The sequence below is a fragment of the Barbus barbus genome (genome assembly GCF_936440315.1).
Source record: "Barbus barbus genome assembly, chromosome: 35".
Taxonomy (NCBI): Eukaryota; Metazoa; Chordata; class Actinopteri; order Cypriniformes; family Cyprinidae; genus Barbus; species Barbus barbus.
Window position 1 is genome coordinate 20,652,821 of NC_136763.1, and position 21,869 is coordinate 20,674,689.

General features: G+C 38.9%; 1 protein-coding gene across 4 annotated transcripts; it reads right to left on the reverse strand.

Moving 5' to 3' along the window:
* Window positions 1-461: 461 nt before the first annotated feature.
* On the reverse strand, window positions 462-21,709 carry dazap1 (DAZ associated protein 1). Of its 4 annotated transcripts, none has more exons than XM_079392945.1 (12): window positions 21,531-21,709; window positions 20,364-20,404; window positions 18,738-18,904; window positions 18,504-18,569; window positions 17,729-17,836; window positions 17,323-17,371; window positions 14,250-14,332; window positions 10,214-10,367; window positions 9,844-9,873; window positions 8,745-8,894; window positions 8,460-8,627; window positions 462-1,223 (listed from the first exon to the last, which is right to left on the reverse strand). In XM_079392945.1, the coding sequence occupies exons 1-12, from the start codon at window positions 21,596-21,598 to the stop codon at window positions 1,051-1,053; spliced, it is 1,257 nt and encodes a 418-aa protein (XP_079249071.1). In that variant the 5' UTR covers window positions 21,599-21,709; the 3' UTR covers window positions 462-1,050. The 4 variants fall into 4 exon arrangements, with proteins under 4 accessions (XP_079249071.1, XP_079249073.1, XP_079249070.1 ...); XM_079392947.1 differs by having other exon boundaries at window positions 462-1,227; window positions 21,531-21,679; XM_079392944.1 differs by having other exon boundaries at window positions 14,250-14,383; window positions 21,531-21,679.
* Between the last annotated feature and the right edge of the window lie 160 nt (window positions 21,710-21,869).

Genomic DNA, 21,869 nt, shown 5'->3' on the forward strand with positions numbered 1-21,869 from the left:
AGTCTGTTTTATGATTTCTAGTACATGAGCGATTGTTTTTTATATATATAAACAATCATTACATTAGCCTTGATGAAAATGTTTCATGTATGCACATTTATATATAAATAATATATGTAGTTGCCATAAAATACTTTTTGTCAGTTGATGTCCTGTACTCTCTTAACTATTAATAGTTATTATGCATTCAGCTTTCATGACCTCATATTGTTAGACTACATCAAATATTCATACTTAATGCTGCAAACCTAGCAAAGCCAAAAAGGTGTGAAAACACCTTATACATTCAGGACATGTTATATGAACTGTAATATATTTACACTAATATAATACTGGGATGATGCCATACTATACAAAACCGTGGACACTGCACTTCTTTTCACATTTGACAAGTTCATGTTGAAACAGATGGAAAGTCTTGCATTCGTGTAAATTTAAAAGCAATTAAAACATCACCTCGATGAATCTGCACAACACGTTTTATTTAAATCATTTATTTCAAATAAACTCTCATTTTTGTGTGTATTTTCTTTTTTGCATAAGTGCAAAGTGCACTAACAGCCACCTGAGGGAAGTCTACATCCTTAAAAAAAAAAAAAAAAACAAGAAAAGCACACATATATTAGTACAAAATTCTTTACAAAATTGCACAGTTTAGGTGTATAATACACATTTGTAATCTATTTCAAACTTAAATAAAATGGTAAAAGGCTCATAGAGTAAACAAAATTCACAAAATTGAAAATAAAAACATTTCCCCACTAATATAATTAAAGCTGAATAATTGGGAGACCCTGTCTCTGACGTCTGGTACGTCTGTTCTGTGCTGATGTTTGACCAGACAATCCGAATCTATTGCTAAATACTTCAGTAGTTCAGTCCTACTACAAAATATAGAAGAGTATGTGGTCTCCTATTATCGGAGTAGAGCCCCTGTTCACAATTTACACACAATAAAACCCCTTTTATTTGCTCCCGAATCCAGTTCTTTCGTGCTCAAAACGTCTGTTTCCCTGACGATGTGTATTGCATTGGGGGTGGGAGAGCAGCTCAGCGCCGGTAGGGGTGGAAGCCCTGTACATTGTGGTTCTGTCCTCGTCCGAAGCTGCTGGCGGCCGGCTGGGCTCCTGACGAGGGTGCGGAGGGGGCTGCGGCGTACGAGGCAGTTTGCTGGCTGGGGTCTGCAAAGCTATGACCAAAAGCACTCATGTCCTGCCCATAACCTGTCTCAACAGACATGAAAACATGGGACGTGATATTAAACACCAGTAAACTTGGAAGCGCCAGCATGCGACCAGGCTTTCTCCTCATTTACTCGATTTTTCTCTTCTCAAGACCGAGGCCACGTACACACCGCAGATAAATACAGTCGACGCTTCTCTTAAGTCTAAAGTATGCTTTGGTTTTTGCACAGTGCACGTGACATAATTTTTTGCGCTTACTTAAGTTGTCTCTAAGAAAAATGAACTTTAATGGCACTTTAAAGTCTGTTTACTTAAAGGGATAGTCACCCAAAAATTAAAATAGTCATCAAACCTGTATTAGTTTCTGTAAAAACGTTGGTAACTTGACGGCAGCCATTGACTTCCATTGGAAAAAAAAAAAAATTACATGCGAGTCAATAGCTACCATCAACTGTTTGGTACAACTTGATTTTTTTCAACTTCATTTTTGGGTGAACTATCCCTTTAACAGATTAATTACTATTAATTCCACAAGTTTGTCCAAATTTATCACTGTAGCTGTAATAAATGTGATCAATTTTAGGGTGGTCGAAAGTAGTCTTTTTAGATGATCTTTGACTTTCTACTTGAACATTAGGGGTAACTTTTTTTTTAAAGACTTTATTGAACAAATGTAAATAAATATAGGATTTATATGGATTTAACGAGGTGAGAAAAATAACTAAATTTTAGCAATCAGAGCTGTTTGAAAATGTTTTTTTAATATGCACACATTTAGTATTATTTGTATGGCTAACACGCTGAAAAGAAAACACTTGTCTCGCCACATTCGATTATAAATTACATCAATCCTGTAAATAACAGCCTATATTTTCAATGCAAAATTTGACAAAACTGTTATAAAACAGTTGTAAAATACTAAGAGTTTAGCCATTAAAAACGGAAGCATCGTGTTGGAATTCACTCTCTGTTATTATTAACAGTAAACACTGTAAGATAGGGAAATTTAGATAGGGATAGGGAAAGATAAAAATTTAACGTTTGATGTTTTTGGTCAATTAAAATATCACATACTGGGTGGACAATTTGGCAATTTATAATTATTGGTAGGGACCTCTCAATGTCTATTGTGGTTACAGCCCTGCTTTCAAATATAAAAAATTCTTAGTAGAATTCAAATAGATTGCACATTTTATCATCCAAGTCGTTATAGGAGCATCTCGCGTAAATCCTATCCTGCTTTTGGAGAACACTGGTTATTGGCTCACGGAATGGTCATTAAACTGGGATTCGGTCGAGTTGCTCAGATAACTGGTCTTATTTACATGTTTGGGACAGGAACTTGTGCTTAAATATTGAGAGCAGATTGTAGCAGTTGTTTGAAAGGTTGACAGATACCCGCACCTCTAGTCTAAAGTAGTACAGAGATATTTTTATCAGTAATAACTTCTGCAGAGAACTTGGACAAGGTGTGAAATCGGAATTCGCTCAGCTGTACACATACGCTAACTGTTTGCAGTAAAACTGAAGTATACTTTGGATTTACAAGTTCAGTCCCGTTCGGTCCAATTTTATAATTCTACAACCAAATTAACTCGTGAAAAATTCTATAGTGGTTTACTAATGTCCATGCGGTTATAGATCTTGCTAATATTACTTTGGCTGAAAATGGGTAACACAAGCAAACTGTTGGCATCCATTTTTCTTTTTGTTGTGGTTATCGCAACGTCAATTCTGTACACACGCAGACCGATAACGAAGTGATTTCAGTCCTAAAAGCAGCTTTACGGTGTGTATGTGGCCCATGTCCAATGCATCTAAAAAAGAAAGACTAGAAACATATTTAACCAAACAGGAAACAGCTACAAACAAAAGTATGATGACAAACAGGTCATGAAAACACATTTAAAGCAGTCTGGAAAAATTTAAACAAACACCAAAGGCAGAAATGCATTTTGGAGAGAGTTTATTCAAAAGTCTCTAGATGAAAGTGAAACGCTAGACTACAGGAACACAAATGAATAGAAATGGGTTACTTTTAAGAGTCGAGTAAAGAATTTAATTGCCAGCAGTCGTTGAATCCGGACAGATTTGTTCAGCTGTGTTTGTCACACGCTGCATGAGGGGCACAAAATCCACAGAAAACCCAGCAGAGACCATATTAGATCATCCTTTTAGTAGCAAAGCAATGCAGTGATGGGAAAAAGAACATCTGAAACAAGCCGTCAGTTTTGTTCATATAATAAACTACAGCTACAAGCCATACGAGTTACAGTACTGAGCGATTCAGATCAACAAACACAAACATTGATTTATTGTATTTCATTCAAACCCTCCGAATGACATGTAGCTGTACTTTTGTATATCCCATGAGAAGCCGAAGAGATTGATGTAGAATATGCATACGGCATATGCATATTGTACATGGGATGTATGAGAAACAGAACCGAAGCCTTATGGGTCCACAGGCTGATGTTTGTTCTATTGGGTTTAAGTGATTGTAGGATGCAGTTGCTCACCTACCTGCGCTATATCCCTGCTCTTCCTGTACATAAGTGTGAGAAGGACGCGTTGGTCCGTAGGCAGAGGGGTCCTGAGGATAGTTACCCAAGCCTAGCAGGGAGATGAGGAAACCAGGTTGACTCGACCCAAAGAGAGTCTGACTTAACTACTACCTTATAGCTCCTACCCAGGTGAACCCTGCCCTCTCCTGCTCTCAGGGCTCATGAACAGAACATGTGGATGGATCGGCCCCACATGGTTTCTAAATGAGAATGCTTATCAGGCTGCTCGGCCATCGAGGTGCTGATGAATGGAAGCAAAGCGGAGGCGTGACACACAGCAGCGGATGAGGCCACCCATACATGCATCCAGCCCACACAGACAGCCTGACCCCATGCTAAAAGCCCTTTATGTACGGCAAAGAAAAGTGATGGGTCTAAATCTCTCACTGCTCTATTTAGGCTAAGTATTATGTTTTTGTGATATTGACACTGGTGACAAGAATTATGATATTTCTATGGTGTCAGAAATTTTGATATCATAAAGGTCTTATTTAAAGCAAAAATTACTATATTGTGATATCATTCATGTGAAAAAATTACTCCTATCGTGATAAGATTTTGGTCATATCGCCCACCCCTACTGTCAGACTGAAATGAATGTGAGCCTGACATTATAACTAAACTTGTATATTTGGTGAAGCAAGTAAGACTTGCACATGGAAAACTTGCCAGAACATTACTAGACAGCTGCTGGTGGCAAAGTATGTGTTAGGGTGATCTGGGCTATTGCTAGGAAGTTGTTAAGAATGGTTGCTAAAGTATACGACTGCTAAGGTGTTCTGGGTGGTTGCTAAGATGTTGCTATGTGATTGGTACAGTGATCTGAAAGGTTGCCAGGATGTTATGCGGTTGCAAAGATGAGAGTTGATGATAGTAGTAGCAATGCGGTTGCTAGGTTGTTCTTGGAGGTTGCTAAGGTATGTAGTTGTTAAGGGGTTCCAAGAGGTTGCTAGGATTTGTTGGGTGCTCTGAGTGGTTGCTAGGACATTACCAGGGTGCTAGGATGTTGCTATGTGGTTACTAAGATGTTCTGAGTGACTGTAATGTTTTGCTGTGCGATTGCTAGGGTGTTCTGGGTGGTTGCTAGGACATTACTAGGGTGCTGGCTGGGATGTTGCTATGTGGTTACTAAGATGTTCTGAGTGACTGTAACGCTTTGCTGTGAGGTTGTTAGGGTATTCTTGGTGGTTGCTGAAGGACATGATTTTTAAAGTGTTGTTGGGTTGTCGTATAGTTGCAAATATTAGACTGGTTGGTAATGACTTGCTATGTGGTTCCTAGGGTGTTCTGGATGGTTTCTAAGTAATGTGGTTGCTAAGGTGTTCTGAGTAGTTGCTAGGACCTGGTCACTACAGTGTTATATGTGGTTGCTTGATTATACAAATGGTAAAGTGTTCTGGGTGGTTGGTGGGATGTTGCTGTGTGGTTGGTAGGGTGATCTGGGTGGTTGCTAGCATGTTATGCAGCTGCAAAGATGAAAGTGGTTGTTAACTAGTTGCTATGCAGTTACTGGGGTTTTGGTGGTTGCTAAGGTATTCAGTTACTAAGGTGTTCTGGCTGGTTGCTAGGACATTATTCTGCAGTTGTGAAGATGTTCTGAGTGGTTTTTAGCATTTTGCTTTTGCCGTCTCTTGCTAAAGTATACAGCTGCTAGGATGTTCTGGGTGGTTGCTAAGATGTTGCTATGTGGTCAGTAGGCTGATCTGGGAGGTTGCCAGGATGCTTTGTGGTTGCAAAGATGTGAGTTGTTAGTTGAGTTGCAATGCAGTTGCTAGGTTGTTCTTGAAGGTTGCAAAGGTGTTCTGAGTGTCTGGCTAGGACATTGCTAGGGTGCTTTGGGTGGTTTCTAGGATATTGCTGTACAGTTGCTAAAGTATTCTATGTGGTTACTTAATTATACAACTGGTAAAGTGTTCTGGGTGCCTGGTTGAACATTGCTATGTGGTTGGTAAGATGATCTAGATGGTTGCTAGTGTGAAATTGCTGTTAGCGAGTTTCTAAGTTGTTCTAAGGCCCCGTTTACACTAGTGCGTTTTCGTTTCATACGGTGTTTTAGAATGAAAACGATCCCCGTTTACACTGGCGTTTCCGCTGCGTTTCAGAAACGATCTCCGAACTGAAAACACATGTCACGTGACCATTCATGCAGGTACTACCATAAATATAGATGCGTCTGGATGCGGATGAGTCTGCGTGCTTGGAGCGGTCAAATGGGGAATATACCCATACATATCTATGGGTACAACAATGAGGATGATGTTATTGTTTACACGGTCGTCAAGGATACGCAGAGTGAATGTGGGCAGCCACGCCGTCGTTTTCAAAAGTCTCCGTTTTGGTCTGTTTACACTGAAACGCAACCCCGGAGTTTTCAAACTAAAACGGGGTCTGCAGCGTTTTTCAATAGTCTCCGTTGTCGACCTCGAAAACCTGGAGTTGTGTAAACGATAGGCGTAACTGTAGCAAAAGTTATGCGTTTTAAAGGGGTCATATGATGCGATTTCAAGTTTTCCTTTCTCTTTGGAGTGTTACAAGCTGATTGTGCATAGATAAGATCCCTGAAGTTTCAAAGACTAAAGTCTCAAAACCAAAGAGATATTCTTTATAAAAGTTAAGACTTGTCCACGCCCTCCTAAAACGGCTCATTCAAACACACCCCCACATGTCTACGTCACGATGTGGGGAGACACCACCCAAATGTTTACGCAAAGAAAGAAGGCTTGATTTTTATTCTCGCTGTAGTATTGTTGCTGCTGCCGGCGCCATATCCTGGAGACGCTGCTTTTCGTTGTGAAAGCGAAACTACTTTGTTTGGGCTTCTAAAAGGCAACACAACTAGAAATCAGTGGTTAGGTTATATTTACAACACTGTTCCAGAACAGTACAACACAAATATTAGAATGTGTGCAGCGCATTTGACGGAGGACTATTTCCTGAACCTGGCAGGAGAGGAGCCTACAATACCAGCTGTGCACAAAGGCTGTTTCTATAAAGTGGGGCAATTCCAACTTTGCAAGGAGAGTCTGGTGCTTCTAACTCGCAGCCTGTAACTACGTTTCTGCCACTGACTATTCAAACGTGAGTTTTGAGCAGTGTAGAGTAATGTTTACACGGCGCGATGCAACGCAAAGCGTGAAAGTCATTATAATTAGTCATTATAATCAGTAATTATGTCCCCACTGGATGCAACAAATGCCAGATTTATAATGGGTTTTATTGTTTTTGTGTCGTCGTGACGGGACGTCGTGAATATGGTGAGGGGCATAACATTTCCGTCACACACTTGAGGTATTCGGCCAATCACAATGCACTGGATAGCTGGGCAATCAGAGCAAGCCTCGCTTCTCAGAACGATGAGTTTTGTAAAAATTGACGCGTTTCAGAAAGGCAGGGCATAGAGTGTGCTGGGTGCTACTAAAGTACGTTTCCTGTAGTGTTCTAGGTAGTTGCTAGAATGTTGCTATGGGATTGCTAAGATGTTGTGCATGATGGTTAGTGTTTTGCTATGCTGCTGTTGGTAAAGCATATGATTGATAATGTGATCAGCATGGTTGCCAAAATGTTGCTATGTGGTTGGTAAGGTGATGTGGGCAGGTTGTTAGCAAGTTGCTCTGCAGTTGCTTGGGTGTTCTTGATGGTTTCTAAGGTATTCAGTTCCTAAGGTGTTCTGAGTGGTTCTTAGCATGTTGCTAAAGTATATTATAGCTTATGTGATCTGGGTGAATGCTATGGTGTCATTTAAGTACGTAATTGCTAAGGTGTTCTAAATGGTTGCTAGGGTGTTTTGGGGGGGGTTTTACGCTCTGAGTGATTGCTAGAGTGCCATGGCTGATTTTCAGTGCCTAGATATGGATCTGTTCACCCAAAAATGAAAATTCTGTCATCATTTATTAACATTCATGTCATTCCAAACCTGTATGGAACGTAAAAGAAGATATTTAGAGAAATTCCGAAAGGTGTTTTCATACAAAAAGCAGTTTGGTTACCAATATTCTTCAGAATATCTTCTTTTAGCTTCTGCAGGGTTTGGAATGAAATGAAGGCAGAATTTAATGATGACAGAATTTGATAGGAGGCATCATTCAGGTTTGTAGCACAAACGGAACGGAATGAATAATGTGGCGAATTATAATACTTAGGGTTGGAGGTTTGTTGTAGTAATAATTGCTACAGTAACAGCAGCTTGACTGCTAAATGTACCGCATCCCACATCTTGGTGGCCTCCAGATCCTTTTAGCTCTGGTCGCTTCAATGAACCAGGGGTCTATGGCTATTTCTGTAGGGTCAGCTCTATTTTCTATAGTCTAATGGATGCTCCAGATTTCTATACTGTATCGGCACCTGCACCAAGAGGTGTTCTTATATCTTATACTTGATGAAAGTCCGAAGTCACTTAAATCTCACATGCACTGTGACTTTTCCCATCGGCACCCCCACCATCCAACGCTGCGACATCTACAGATGAAAACCCTTGTCTGTGTTAGGATGAAGCATCATCTGGTCAAAAGCAGCATTGCAGTACAGGATGATCTAATTCACACATACTACTGGATAAACCCCCATAGACCGCAAATAAACTGAGGGTCTGTGTGGAAGCATGTGTATGTGATGTCATCATGCCCGTTCAGCCGTGTGAACAGGAAGCAGAACCCCTGTGATGGGCTACAGCACATCTGCAGTGGTTTAGTGCCACGGTTTAGTGCGCTCTTACCATACTGGCTGTAGGAGAAGTCTGGCTGTGCTGGGGCGGCTTTGCTCAGGTCCTGAGAGGGAGTTGTCGCCGGTGCAAAACCTAAAGGGCCTGTGCCCGGTGTGGCGGGAGGGGGAGGCATTCCCTGTGCTACAAACTGGTCACCTTGAGGTGTTCCAAAGCTATATCCTATGTTGAAAAAGAAAAGAAAAATAATGCAGGAATATATATATCACATGGTTGAGTAAAATCTTTAGATCATTTATAGAAATGGCACTGCAAAAAAATATCGAAACTTTCACTTACCAAACTGAGGTTGCGTGCTAAAGCCCTGGGGGTATCCCTGAGGTGCCCCAAATCCCCCTGTAGGTGGTGCTGCAACTAGAAATGCATTAAATGGAGAAGGAGGTTGTGCGGGTGCCCCACGGCCAGCAGGTAAAGGAGGTCCATACCCAGCTGAAACACAGAGGGGGTCCACACGCATCACATTTTAGTCAAAACTCACTCAGATTAAGTCCTATTCACACCAAGTCTGATGCAACTGAACGAGTATAAAATATTTATAAAATAAACTATGCACACCAAATACCAAACTTTATGCAATGTAATTTCACTGAATAAATGTTCAACATGCAAACATTATATGTAACATATTAATAAAATAATAAATATATTATTTCTAATATATAATATAAATTATATGTATGAAAATATATTATTTTAAATGATCATATATGTTGTATATATATATATATATATATATATATATATATATATATATATATATATATATATATATATATATATGTGTGTGTGTGTGTGTGTGTGTGTGTGTGTGTACTCCAAAGTTTAAAAGTTAGGGTTCAGTTTATTTTAGAATAAAAATATAAATTAATGCAATATTTTATAATATAATAAAAAAAATAAGTTTATTCAGCAAAACTGCATTAAATTGATAAAAAATGACAGAAATTTATAACATTACAAAAGATTTTTATTTCAAATAAATGCTGTTCTTTTGAATCAGAACGGTTCTAAAAATATATATATCATGGTTTGCACAAAAATATTAAGCAGCACAACTGTTTTCAATATTAAGAAATAATAAAAATGTTTGCCAAATCAGTATATTAGAATGATTTCTGAAGGATCATGTGACACTGAAGACTGGAGAAATTATGCTGAAAATTCAGCTTTGACCACAGCAATAAAATTACATTTTTAAATATATTGAAAATAGAACACAGTTATTTTAAAGTGTAATATTATTTCACAATATTACTGTTGTTTTTAACAGAAATTTTAATATAAAGTATATTCAGGGAAATGGTGTGAATAGGCCTTTTAGTGATCCTTTTAGTTAAAATGCCAAAATATAATAGCCAAATAATAAAACAAAACATACCAAGAGGTTGACCTGTAGACACCCAAACACCTGGAACAAAAAACAACACCAAAAAAAAACACCTTTTAACTCACAAACACTAGACCATGAAATTCTGAACTGAATCAGAACTGTATGTCAAACAAGGCCGAAGCCAGAACATGTTCAATTAAAGTGTTGTATTTCTGGATTCACGCCAGGCAGAGCAAGCTTATTTTGGGCGAGATCTACGTGAAAACATTCACCTCTGCACACTGGACACACTGGTTTAGCCAGATGGCGCAAACAGCGCAGGCTGACCTACAGCAAAGCGTGAATTGGCTCTTAGGATCATTTTTCAGGTTGGGACGTGTTACGCTCCCGCTGCGTTCTGGCCCACCGTGTCACTCACCCTGAGGCCCGTAGCTCTGCTGCCAGCTCGGAGCCGGTTGTGCTGCCCAGCCATTGGCTGCGCTTAAGATGGCTCGGGGCCCCCACTGATTGGCTCCCAGCTGACCGGGGGCGGGAGCTTTACTGTCCCGTGGCTCCGCCTTCTTCACTTCAACCTGCACAAAGGACAAGAGGTTGTAACTAGCGAGAGGAGAATTAACATACTGCCTACCTCCCACACTCACCTATCAGAAACTTTACCCCTCACCTCAGAAAAGATACTCTCACTTAGGCCAAATACATGACCGTAGTCCAGATGGAATGGAATATACTTGGTCTCTTCTATTGGATAACTTTTTAAACCAATGTTTCTGAGGTACTTGGGTATAAAAGGGACATTTAAGTCCGCTAAAAGTCTATAGGTCAGATCAAGCAGGTTGAGTTCTGCGTAAACTTGAGAATATTAATTTTCATGACTACAGACGTACCTGAGAAACACCGTCCCTTCATATATCTTACATCTCAGCTCTTTTAAGTAGTTATAAACTGCTGATAGAAAATTAAGACTTACCTTCCCCCTGGCTAATGCTTAAGAACCTCAGTTCAGATATGACAATAGAAATATAAGGGTCAATGGTGTTTAAATGTATGATAATCTAATTGTACCAAATAATTAACATGCAGATAATAAAAATGGAGAGACAAAAGTCTAATCAGAGAGGAATCTTCATACTGTGTCAAACATGAAATTAATATACATTTTCTGCAGAAAATTAGCAGGCAAAAATGCTGTTTGCTCTTGCTTATGCTGCCAAGGTGTGGCTAAGCGGTTGCTAAGGTTTTCATAGTGTTTTTAGTGCACGTTTATGCGGATGCTTACAGGGCCAAATCAAAAGATCCCACCCTAAAGACTCTACAATGTTCTGTTCTCTAGATACGGCTTGGGACTGTCTATTAAAGTTGCAAAGTAATGGTAGTAGTAACCATTTTTTTCTTCCGTATTGTGACATACATTCGAATTAATAATCCATTGGTTGGAGTTTGCAGTTGATGGTAAGGAAAGGGCAAATTTATGCAGACAAAATGACTGGAGAAGTCCAAAATATGTCTCTGGAGAGTTTCACCGGAAGGTCGAGTTATGACATTTTGATTAAAAAGAATATAAAAACGTGCATGTATGAATATTCACAATAGCAGGGTTGGGCGATATAACCAAAATCTTTTATCACGATATGAGTCATTTTATTTCATGGTAACGATGTATGTATAATCACAATATAGTTATTTTTGCGTTACATAACGTCTTTATGATATAAATTTTTGATACCATAGAAATGTTAATAATTCTTGTCACCAGTGTCAATATCACAAAAAAAACAATACTAGCCTAAATAAAAAGATAAAATAAAAATTTTAAAAAACTCAAGTTCACTGAAGACAAGTAAACAGTCAGCGACTAATTACAAGCAATAGGACAAAATAACTACAGTAGAAAAAATAAATATTCTTCATTGTGTAAAATAAACATATTTCTTTTAAGTTACAAAAGTGGTTTAGACAAGCGCAGTGAGAGATTTCCTCTCTTTTGTTGTTTGATTAATATGAATGACATACAGCAGGAATATTAGACTGCTGTCACTTTAAGAGCTGCCTGGATCCAATATACTGTTACACGTGTTTTCTTTCTTTCTTTAACTTAAAACCTATATCTGTGTTTATGAGGAAACTTGCAAAGATGGGCATTTTGACACATATGTGCAAGTGTGTGTATTTTAACTGTTCAAGGCCTATAAGCAGCAAAAATAAATCTGTGTAATACTCCTGACAGTGCTCAGAAACAGACAGCGCATATAGCAGGATATGCATTTAGAAAACATATATTTCAATTCTCATTTTTACGCTGACCTAAATTGCAAAGTATTGAAACACCTCTCCTCAACAAACCAAACATGATTTGAGGTATCACTCATGTCTTTGATTACGAATATGATTATTTTGCTCAAACAATATAATCATAATTATTAACCATGATTATTGTCATTTTAAACATTTTCACATAACCACAAAAAAAGAGAAGGTCAGCTTGCATGGTTTGCTCAGGTTTTGTCTCAGCAAACAGCGCAAACGACTGAGAAAGAAAACAGATTTGGCTGTATTACACTTTCAGTTGAACTCAATAGAGGTCTCTTGCATGTGTTTTCAGCTCATCAGCTCTTTTTCGGTAACATAGAGAGATGCATGCACACGGTTGCCAGGTTAGCAAGATTAAGTAAACTACTAAGAAAGAAAATGTATTGATTTATGAAAAAAGCTTTGATTGGGGGATTTAAGCTTTTGAAATTTGGCAACGGCAAAAGCGTGATACCAATGCAAGATTACACGTATGCCAATTTAAAATTAAATGTTATCAGGATAAGTAGCCAACAGGCAAATATTGTAAACAACTATGCTTAATAAATCAAGAAATGCAGAAATAGTGATCAGGACTAAAATACGATTCATTGTACGGACCTAAGCAATGCTTGCCTTAGAAATTACCACTAATTATATAATTATCCAATTAGGCGAATGATATTCTACTACCGGCCACTCAAAAAAAACAAAAATGGACAAACGTGGTTTAACACACACAGGGAAGTTTCACTCCAGTTAAAATGGAGATCCAGAAATAGACCTGAGACTCTAAAGGGGGTGAGTTATTGGGGTCACCTTGCATCAAGAGCGAGAGACGATATTTTTCCGTTGGAAAGCAACATAAATGTAACGACTCTCTTTTCGTCTCTCTCCTCCTCTCTCACTGTCGACCTAATTAGGTATCAGTTTGAGCGAGTGGTCTGCAACCCTCACATTGGCAACACGCCCCCCCCCCCCCTCCCCTCCCGCGGGCATCACCGCTCAGAGTGATGGGAGGCCTCGTGCAAGTCTTCGCGTCCAACGGTAGAGCTGGGATTTGGTACACAGTTTGACATGCTCCAGTTTCTAATTTTATAACGTATGGCCCCACCTCCCTTAAAGCCCCAATGAAATAATGTCATGTGAAGAACAATAGCCCAGGTACCGTAGTACCTGATTCCTTCAGGAACACAGACCCAAGTCAAGGAGAACATCGGCGGGCGAGAACAAACTCAATGTAGGACAAAAACTAAAGAGCTATTCTGGAGTCTTGAACGAACTTGCTGGAAGTGGTTTTTCACTTTAAATCAGCACACTGCAGTCATGACGGAGCAAGGAAACGCCTCGGGAGACCAAACATAGAGACGGGCCCCTCCGCATTCTGGGCCGGCGTGAGGCTATTAGTCAAAATGCTAGAGATGTTTTTTCAAAATGCAGATCAACCTCAAACCGGCCACGCTGGGAGTGATATTTTACTAAGTGGAGCTGGTGAGGTGAGATAACACGTCATGCGACTTGTTCAGTCTTGTGCTATCCCTCGAAACAGACTTATACACCTAGGTATCAGACAATAATCTTACGCTACAGAAACGTTAGCTACCCGCCCAAACCTCGTTTGGAGTAGACTAACAGACACAGTATGGAGATTCGAATATTGAGGTCACTTAATTGAGATTTCTCTTTGCCTTCTGGGATAATATAGAACTCAAATAGTAAGTGACCTGACAGTAACAACCTGAATAAAAGAAAAAAAAAAAAGAAAAACCAACCGGTTCTTTAGGCGAGTGCTGATATAACAACTAATGCTTTAAAGTTCACTTAGCATTTACATACAGTGATCATTTCTAATAGATAAACATATTCTAATAGTTCACTTTATTTGAATAATTAATATACAGCATCACAGCACCTAAAGGAGCGGTCCAAATGAACCAAGCCTTGGGCGACTAACATGGTCAGAAATTTATGTAAAAATACATAAAATGTAACAAAACACAAACACAATAAACGGTTTTGCGCAATATATTGCAAACTTTCCCCACACTGGGAGAGAAATAATGTTTTCGATAATGAGAAACAAATTTCCTACTATTAGTTTATGCGTATGTTTGGTCGCCCAAGCTTTAGTTTCTGTTGTAGGGGAAAATAAAACTACAACTACACACTTTTTTGCCCATGATGTCGTGAAAATGCATGTTGACAGCCTGGTCCACTGATTGTTCGGCCTCGAAAGTAATAAATCCAAAACCTAGCCAACGACCAAAAGTCAACAGAGCAGCAGGGTGTTGGGACAGAACAGCTAGAAGAACATAAGAGGGATGGGGTGGGGGGTACCTGAGGTTCAGATGACATCACGGCCCGAATCACCAGGAAAGGTCACAGGTGGAGGCCCGAAAGGACAGAAGCGTTACATATAATACTTTAACCCTGAACGTGTTTAAAGAGTAACAGCCGTAGACGGCATTCGATAACAAAAGTCAGGTCTTATGCAACCTCGACGGTACTGATGGCGGATCTTTGTCAAATTATGGGTTTGAATTTTTTTTTTCTGCCTTTTAAGTTTCATCCGAACCTCACTTTCATCACCACCCCAATCTTACACAACAAATGCGAGCAGCAACCACAATTATCAATGCATAACAAGAATGATCATTACAACACTACAGGTTTTACTGGTTTTTCTCAAAGCTTCCCAAAATGCTACAGTACTTTGGGCAAACCAAGAGAACAAAGACTGTAACACTGCAACAAAAGCACCACAAGGATATAAGGATATCTGTGAAACATTTAATGCTGCCCAGTTTCTCGTGTGGCGTAAGCCCGGTTAATGCTCAATTTCAGAGATCTACTCGGAGGCTCAAGGACAATGGAAAAGACGAAACCGTGTGCACCCACGCGTACAGGGGTCGTGCAGTCACAACTATCAAAGCGGAGCGCGATTCCAAGGTCACTTACGCGATAAGACAGAGCAGCTGAGTTTAGCTGCGCCAGATCCACCAGTGTGAACTAGTTTCCGTCAGATCAGATAACTGTGGCAGAACTGGGCTGCGAGAATCTCCACTTTGGGATCTAACCTGATTCCGATTGCACGTCCTTTGAGACTGAAGAGATCTGAGAATTTGTACACTATGTGGAGCAGAACCATCTGTCTAAATGAGGACTAAATATACTCAACCTACCCTTCATCACCAGGCCTGGTTTCATTAAAGAAGAAAGTTATAGAAGCTTTTAAAAGTCAATTGAATGCACTTTTGTCTCTTCTTATCAAAACTGACTAGTTGTTGCGCCATCTGGAAAATGTGTCATCCAGCAGGAACAGGTCCCGCTTAGGGGCCGGGCCGTTCACACTGGACCGCATCTGAACTCAGTTTGAGCGGTGAATTTTCACAGGCGATACTCTGACAACTGGTGCCTTAAATAAGACGAGTTTAGAAACACAACTTCATGAAGAGGGTTTTGCAATGCTGAAAGTACTGCACACTAATGCAAAGCACTCTTTGTGAAGCTGTGTCTATAAATTCATTCCCATTTGCACTTGGACTAGTCAACTATCCTGAGCCATTGTAAAGTCCTGCATCCATAAAGCCACTGAGAACACAAACCTGACTTTAACAACTAGTCGGTGTGTAACTACTCTATTATGAAGAGTAAAACGCAAACAGAGACCATCTGCCACACTATACGCACTGAATCTCTCAACAGGAAGTGTTTTAGTCGGTTTTAGTGAAAAGAAAGCGCGAAGACAAGTCACTGCCTGTAGTAGGGCACAAATTGAAGCATTAACCATGTTTACACCAGAGAAACAGGCTTGTGTGTGTTTCACACCAGGCCTTAATCTGTGTGGTGCCACTATCTGTATTGCATCCTACAAGAAAGAACAGACATATCTCAGGAAAAACGTTAATGCATTCAAACACTTGACAAGGAAAACAGGGACATAAAAAGAAGGATAGAAAGGGCTTACTTAAATGTACTACATTGCAATAAACACTCATAGATCAATCAAATGTAAATGTTCATTATTAAAAAAAACTTATTTAATGTCTAAAGGTTAACAGAAATGCGATTCAACTGCAAATGACAAACTATTCCACGTTTACCCAACGAGAGTGAAATGTGAAAAGCAATTTAAGTTCGAACAGTAAAAGCAGATCAGTTTTCTGGAAGACATGGAAGGACGTGGTTTGAGTGAATGTAAATAGTGCGCTGCAATCTTTCCATAAACACTGAGTAAAATAGGATTTTAAAATGAAATAGCGGTTCTTTTTTTTTCTTCAGTCATTTTGATGGCTTTGTTTCTCATTTAGTTCTTCAGCTGGACCACGTCATGGCCAATGTGTTTTCAGCTGGACTGAATATGTGCTGTTATGGAAAACAGGTACTGGATAGATAATAAAACAGTGGATCTATTGAACTTGAAAAGTGTCGGCCATACTGCATAACGCAGTTTTTGGAAATCTTAAAGGGATAGTTCACACGCTCCTTGTCCTGTTATTTCATTTTCCCACGGAACACAAAAGTGGAGATTTTTGAAGAATTCTCACATACTCTTTCTCTTAGTAACCACCTGTCAAGCTCCAAAATATACTAATATTTTTACCACTACATGCAACATACAAAAAGTGTTTGTTTTTTTGCTGATAATGAAATTGGTTCAATTTTTCCAGGATTTTTGTGACCTATTGAGCTATAAACAGCCTTTCTTAAATGTATGTCCCTTGTTATTATCAAAAAACACTATTAAAAAGCAGTGTATATGAGTCAAGCATTATGTTTTAAGTCTTGATAACAGATTCAAATTTAAGTACTTACTCACTAATAAACATATTTAGCTGCATCTATTCAAAAAACCAACTCGCATTCAGTTATGAAAAAACTAAAAAAAACTTCCATAATTTCTCCTTTTGTGTTACACAGAAAACATAACATACAGATTTGAATAGAGTAAACAAAAAAACTATTTTCATCTTGGGGTGAACTGCTCCTTTAAGGCACAAGCAGATGTGCAAGACTCTGAACTGACTGAGCATGTTTGATGCAAATGTTTGCGTGTCATGTGGATGCTGCTGATTTGCCTTGCCACCATGCAAGAGTTGAGACACACCAAACCAAGCATCACACACATGAGAGGGGTGGATGACTTGCGTGATGTTCTCTTCTCTTTGGGTTGGAATAGTTTGTCTTGCGCATGAGGTGAGAGAGAGACTGAATGGGAACAAATATGAATGTGTGGATTACCTCGAGGCCTCTGTTTCTCTGCGTCATAGATCATTACCACCTCTGTGACCTTCAAAAGGGAGAACAGGACCCGTGAAGGACGAAACGGACATAGAAAAGCATCATATATAAAACATATTACATACAGTGGGGTCCAAAGGTGCGATAAAATATTAAAAACAAGGGATTCAAAATCTAGGAATACCAAAGTAAAAATATAATGTAAAATTAATTAAAAGATATAAGATTTCGCACTTCTAGGTCACTTATATATAAGCAAGTACATGGCCATGCATCCTTTTGGACGCCACTGTACCTGCTCATTTGTGCATCGTTTGACATCATTTCAACAGCTAGAATTTATTTAGTTATTAATAACACCTAATTAAAGAAAAATGCTACATTTCTGCATCTGTGTTCATCTCACCACTCCAAATCTGTTGAAATAATCCCTGAGTTCAGCTTCGCCGCAATTATGAGGAATTCCACCCACAAATATCTTCTTAGATTTATTGCTGTCACTTTTGCTTCCTTTCTAAAACACACAAAATAAACAGAATATTTGAGTTAGGCAAAGACTGGACAATTATAACAATTTGGGTAGTTCACCCAAAAATGAAAATTAACCCATTGATTTACTCATCCTCAAGCCATCCTAAGTGTATATGATTTTCTTTTTTCAAACGAATACAATCGGGAGTTATGTTAAAAAATGTCCTGGCTCTTCCAAGCTTTATAATGGCAATTAATGGGTGTTTAGATTTTTAAGCCCAAAAAAGTGCATCCATCCATCATAAAAAGTGCTCTTAATAAAGGCCTTCTGAAGCGAAGCAATGCATTTGTGCAAGAAAAATATCCATATTTAAAACTTTATAAACTTTAATCTCTATCTTCCACTAACTACACGCGTTCACGTGAGAGTGGCGTTCCAGCGGATGACTTTTTATGATGGATGGATGCACTTTTTTGGCTTCAAATCTCAACACCCATTCACTGCCATTATAAAGCTTGGAAAAGCCAGGACATTTTTTAATATAACTCTGATTCATCTGAAAGAAGAAAGTCATAGGGCGAGGGGTAATTTACATTTCTGGGTGAACTACCCCTTTAATAAAATAAACCATGTAGTTTTCAGACTCTAATGAACATACATATTTTTTTTTTTTTTTTAATTATGTGGTTTTACATTTTCAAGTTCTTACCCAGCCGTCTTTTGCCCGAGTCTTCTCAGGCTGCATACCTCTAGGTGTACAAGGCTTTGGGTCGATCTGCAAGAATAAACAGATAGCACTTATTCACAAAAAAAAAAAAAAACTAGCATGCCATTAGAGCACTTGATTTTGGGGTCACATAATGCCTATGTTTTTAAGTCAGCATTAAAATATGATGCATTTATCGTGACTGGGCAAAATGGGATTATCAGCAATTCTCCTCACATTTCTTCCATCCAGGTTATGAGGTTTGGTGTCCAGGACAGTCCGTACACAGTTGGGGTCTTTAAACTTCACAAAGCCAAAGCCCCTGGACTGATTTGTGCTTTTATCCTTCATGATGACACAATCCACAACCTCTCCATACTGAGAAAAGTAGTTTCGCAAAGTCTCTAAGAAAACACAGAAGGAAATAATTATGTCAACAACATGACTTTGATACATTTAGATCTGGTTGGTAGAGTTGCAAGTCTGTTCAAAAACAAACCATATAATGTACAGTTAGGATAGCACAAAAAGATTGTTCAATTATAAGAGGAAAAACATTTCCTACGTATACAATCAAACTTTACAGAGCTTTGGAGCAACTGGCAGAAGTGATCCAAACCAGACTAGAAACCAAAATCCATATATTAATGGTTTGCGTGACATGCCCTCAACCTTAAAAACCAACGTAATATCTGGGTTTTGAAGCAACACCAGCTGAGAACCACTGCTTCAGATCATTTTTCAGAGCCAGATTCTACAACAACACATGCACAACAGCTCAATGCAGCGCAGATGTATTATATATAGATACATTATATCTGTCTACAAATCGTTATGGCAGATATTAGAAATCTGCATTAGCACCGTGGGGCATTCAGAAGCCTGTTTTCCTTAAATGCATTAGCTGTGCTGTAAAAATGTATATAAAATTAACTTTTTTCAACACTGATAATAATTCGAAACATTTTTCGAGCAGCAAATCAGCATATTAGAAAGATTTCTGAAGGATCATGTGACACTATAGTAATGATGCTGAAAATTCAGCACATAAATTAATTACATCTTGACATACATTAATATAGAAAAAAAATTAATTGTGATAAAAATTCACAATATTGCTGCTTTTGCTAGAATTTTTATTTTAAAAATGCAGTCTGGTTGAGATTTCTTTTTAAAAAATCTTGCCAACTACAAATTTTTGAACGCAATACATTTAATACATTACGTCTCAGTTGAACAAACTGATATAACTAAAGCATCCTTATAAACGCTCCAGCACACTTTATAAATGCACTAGACGAAGGCCCAAAGGCCAAAATTCAGAACATTACAATTCTGTTTTATATGCAGCAACAGATCAAAACAAGAATGGCAATTAAAAACATCACTTAAAATCATCATATGATAGAAATGGCAAGTACAGCACACAAGGCTTTGAAATGTATGATGAAAATTAAAAAATAAAAACATTAAGAGTTCAAAAAATTACATGCGTCATGAACAATATTAGATCATTTTCCATCGATTTCCTCATTGCATTTTACGCATGCTATTTGATACAGGCTTTATCCGATTTCTGGAGCTTGCGTCTAAGTGGCTCTCTCACTTGCACCCACATACTGAAAAGGCAAGCTCAGCCCCTGAGTGACAGCCTGGTTTCTACGCTGAGAACATGCCGAGCAAATATAAGTTTATGGAGAATATTATAGCATGCATCAAGCCAGCAATGCAAAACAAGACGGTGCTTTTAATAAAAGCACACTACAGTGATACAGGCTCGCAGTGCACACACTTGCATTATTTAAGAGCAACTAATGTTACTGTATAAAACTATATGAGGTTTAATAGGATAGTAACACTCACCCTGGGTGGTGCTCCAATCCAGTCCACCCACAAACAGCTTCCTGCAACACAAAGATGAGGGAACGTCACAATGCATTTGCGTTCATTCAGAAAGGGACATGAGTCAAGGTGAAGGAGAGAAACACGTTTGCCCTTGGCACTGAAAGACTGATCTGTGCGGTCTAATGGGTCCAACTATACCATACATTCAACTACCCCAGATCCACTCCGAAACCATCTCAGACATGAGCCTGGCTGATGTAAACTACTGCAGGCTGGCTCACACTGTGCATGCTTGAGTTTCTCTCCTGGTCTGATAATAAATCTTATAGCATAGAAGTCAGAGAGATTAAATCCTCCAATACGATTATATGAAGAAAAAAAAAATTGGCACGAAAAATACAGTGATACAAGTTTGTGATTATAAACTTATAGGACAAGAAGAGAGCATACAAGCCTCTAGTCTGATTATAAAACGTACTATATGTGACTATGGACCATCATAAGTAGCATATTTGTAGCGATAGCCAATTGTATGGGTTAAAATTATCGATTTTTCTTTCATGCCAAAAATCATTAGGATATTAAGTAAAGATCAGGTTCCATGAAGATATTTTGTAAATCTCCTACTGTATATATATATATCAAAACTTAATTTTTGGTTATTAATATGCATTGCTAAGGACTTCAACGATTGGTGATTTTCTCAATATTTTGATTTTTTTTTGCACCCATAGATTCCAGATTTTCAAATAGCTGTATCTCAGACAAATATTGTCTTATAATAAACACTCAATTTTTAAAAAAACCTGACCCTTATGACTGGTTTTGTGGTCCAGGGTCACATAATGAAAGAAAGCGACATGTAAGTGTTTATAAAGCTTGCACTATAAAAAGAGAGCGATGAAATACTCCAGTTTGTTTATAAGAAACTTGAAGCATAAAAACAGAGTGACGCGAGCCTCCAGTTTGACAGCTGATCTCTTAGCTTCGTTATTGAAGTAACGTTATTCTCTCAGTTCAATTAAAAGATAAACACGTCGTTGTCAAATTGAAGGAGATTACTGGTGCACCAGAGTGAGTCGCGGAGCTCGGCGGGATCTGCTGTCCTTCGGTCGGCCCGCTGCGCATCTTTCTCCGCTGGGACGGGACATCCAAACACTGTCATATAAGCACACCGTGTCTTACCCGATTTCATCTCCAGCTAAGTTGCTGTTCATCTCCGTGGCGAGGGTCGTGGACGGGAGTGCTGACATGGGTCCGCTCGCTCGGTCTCCTGCCGGTCTCCGCCGCCAGGGAAGGTCACACTCCGCTTTCGGTTCAAACCGAATCTGCGCAACACTGACGCGGCCACGGGGCGCCCCAGCAAGGGCGGCGCAATCAGAGCGGAGCATGATGGGAAATGTAGTCCACTAGGCTACAGTCTCAAGAAAAAAACTACAGAATTTGTTACTTAATTAACCAGTTCATTGATTACATTGATAATTGCAAATATTTTTTGTATTACAAGTTTTCTAAAATGTTAGA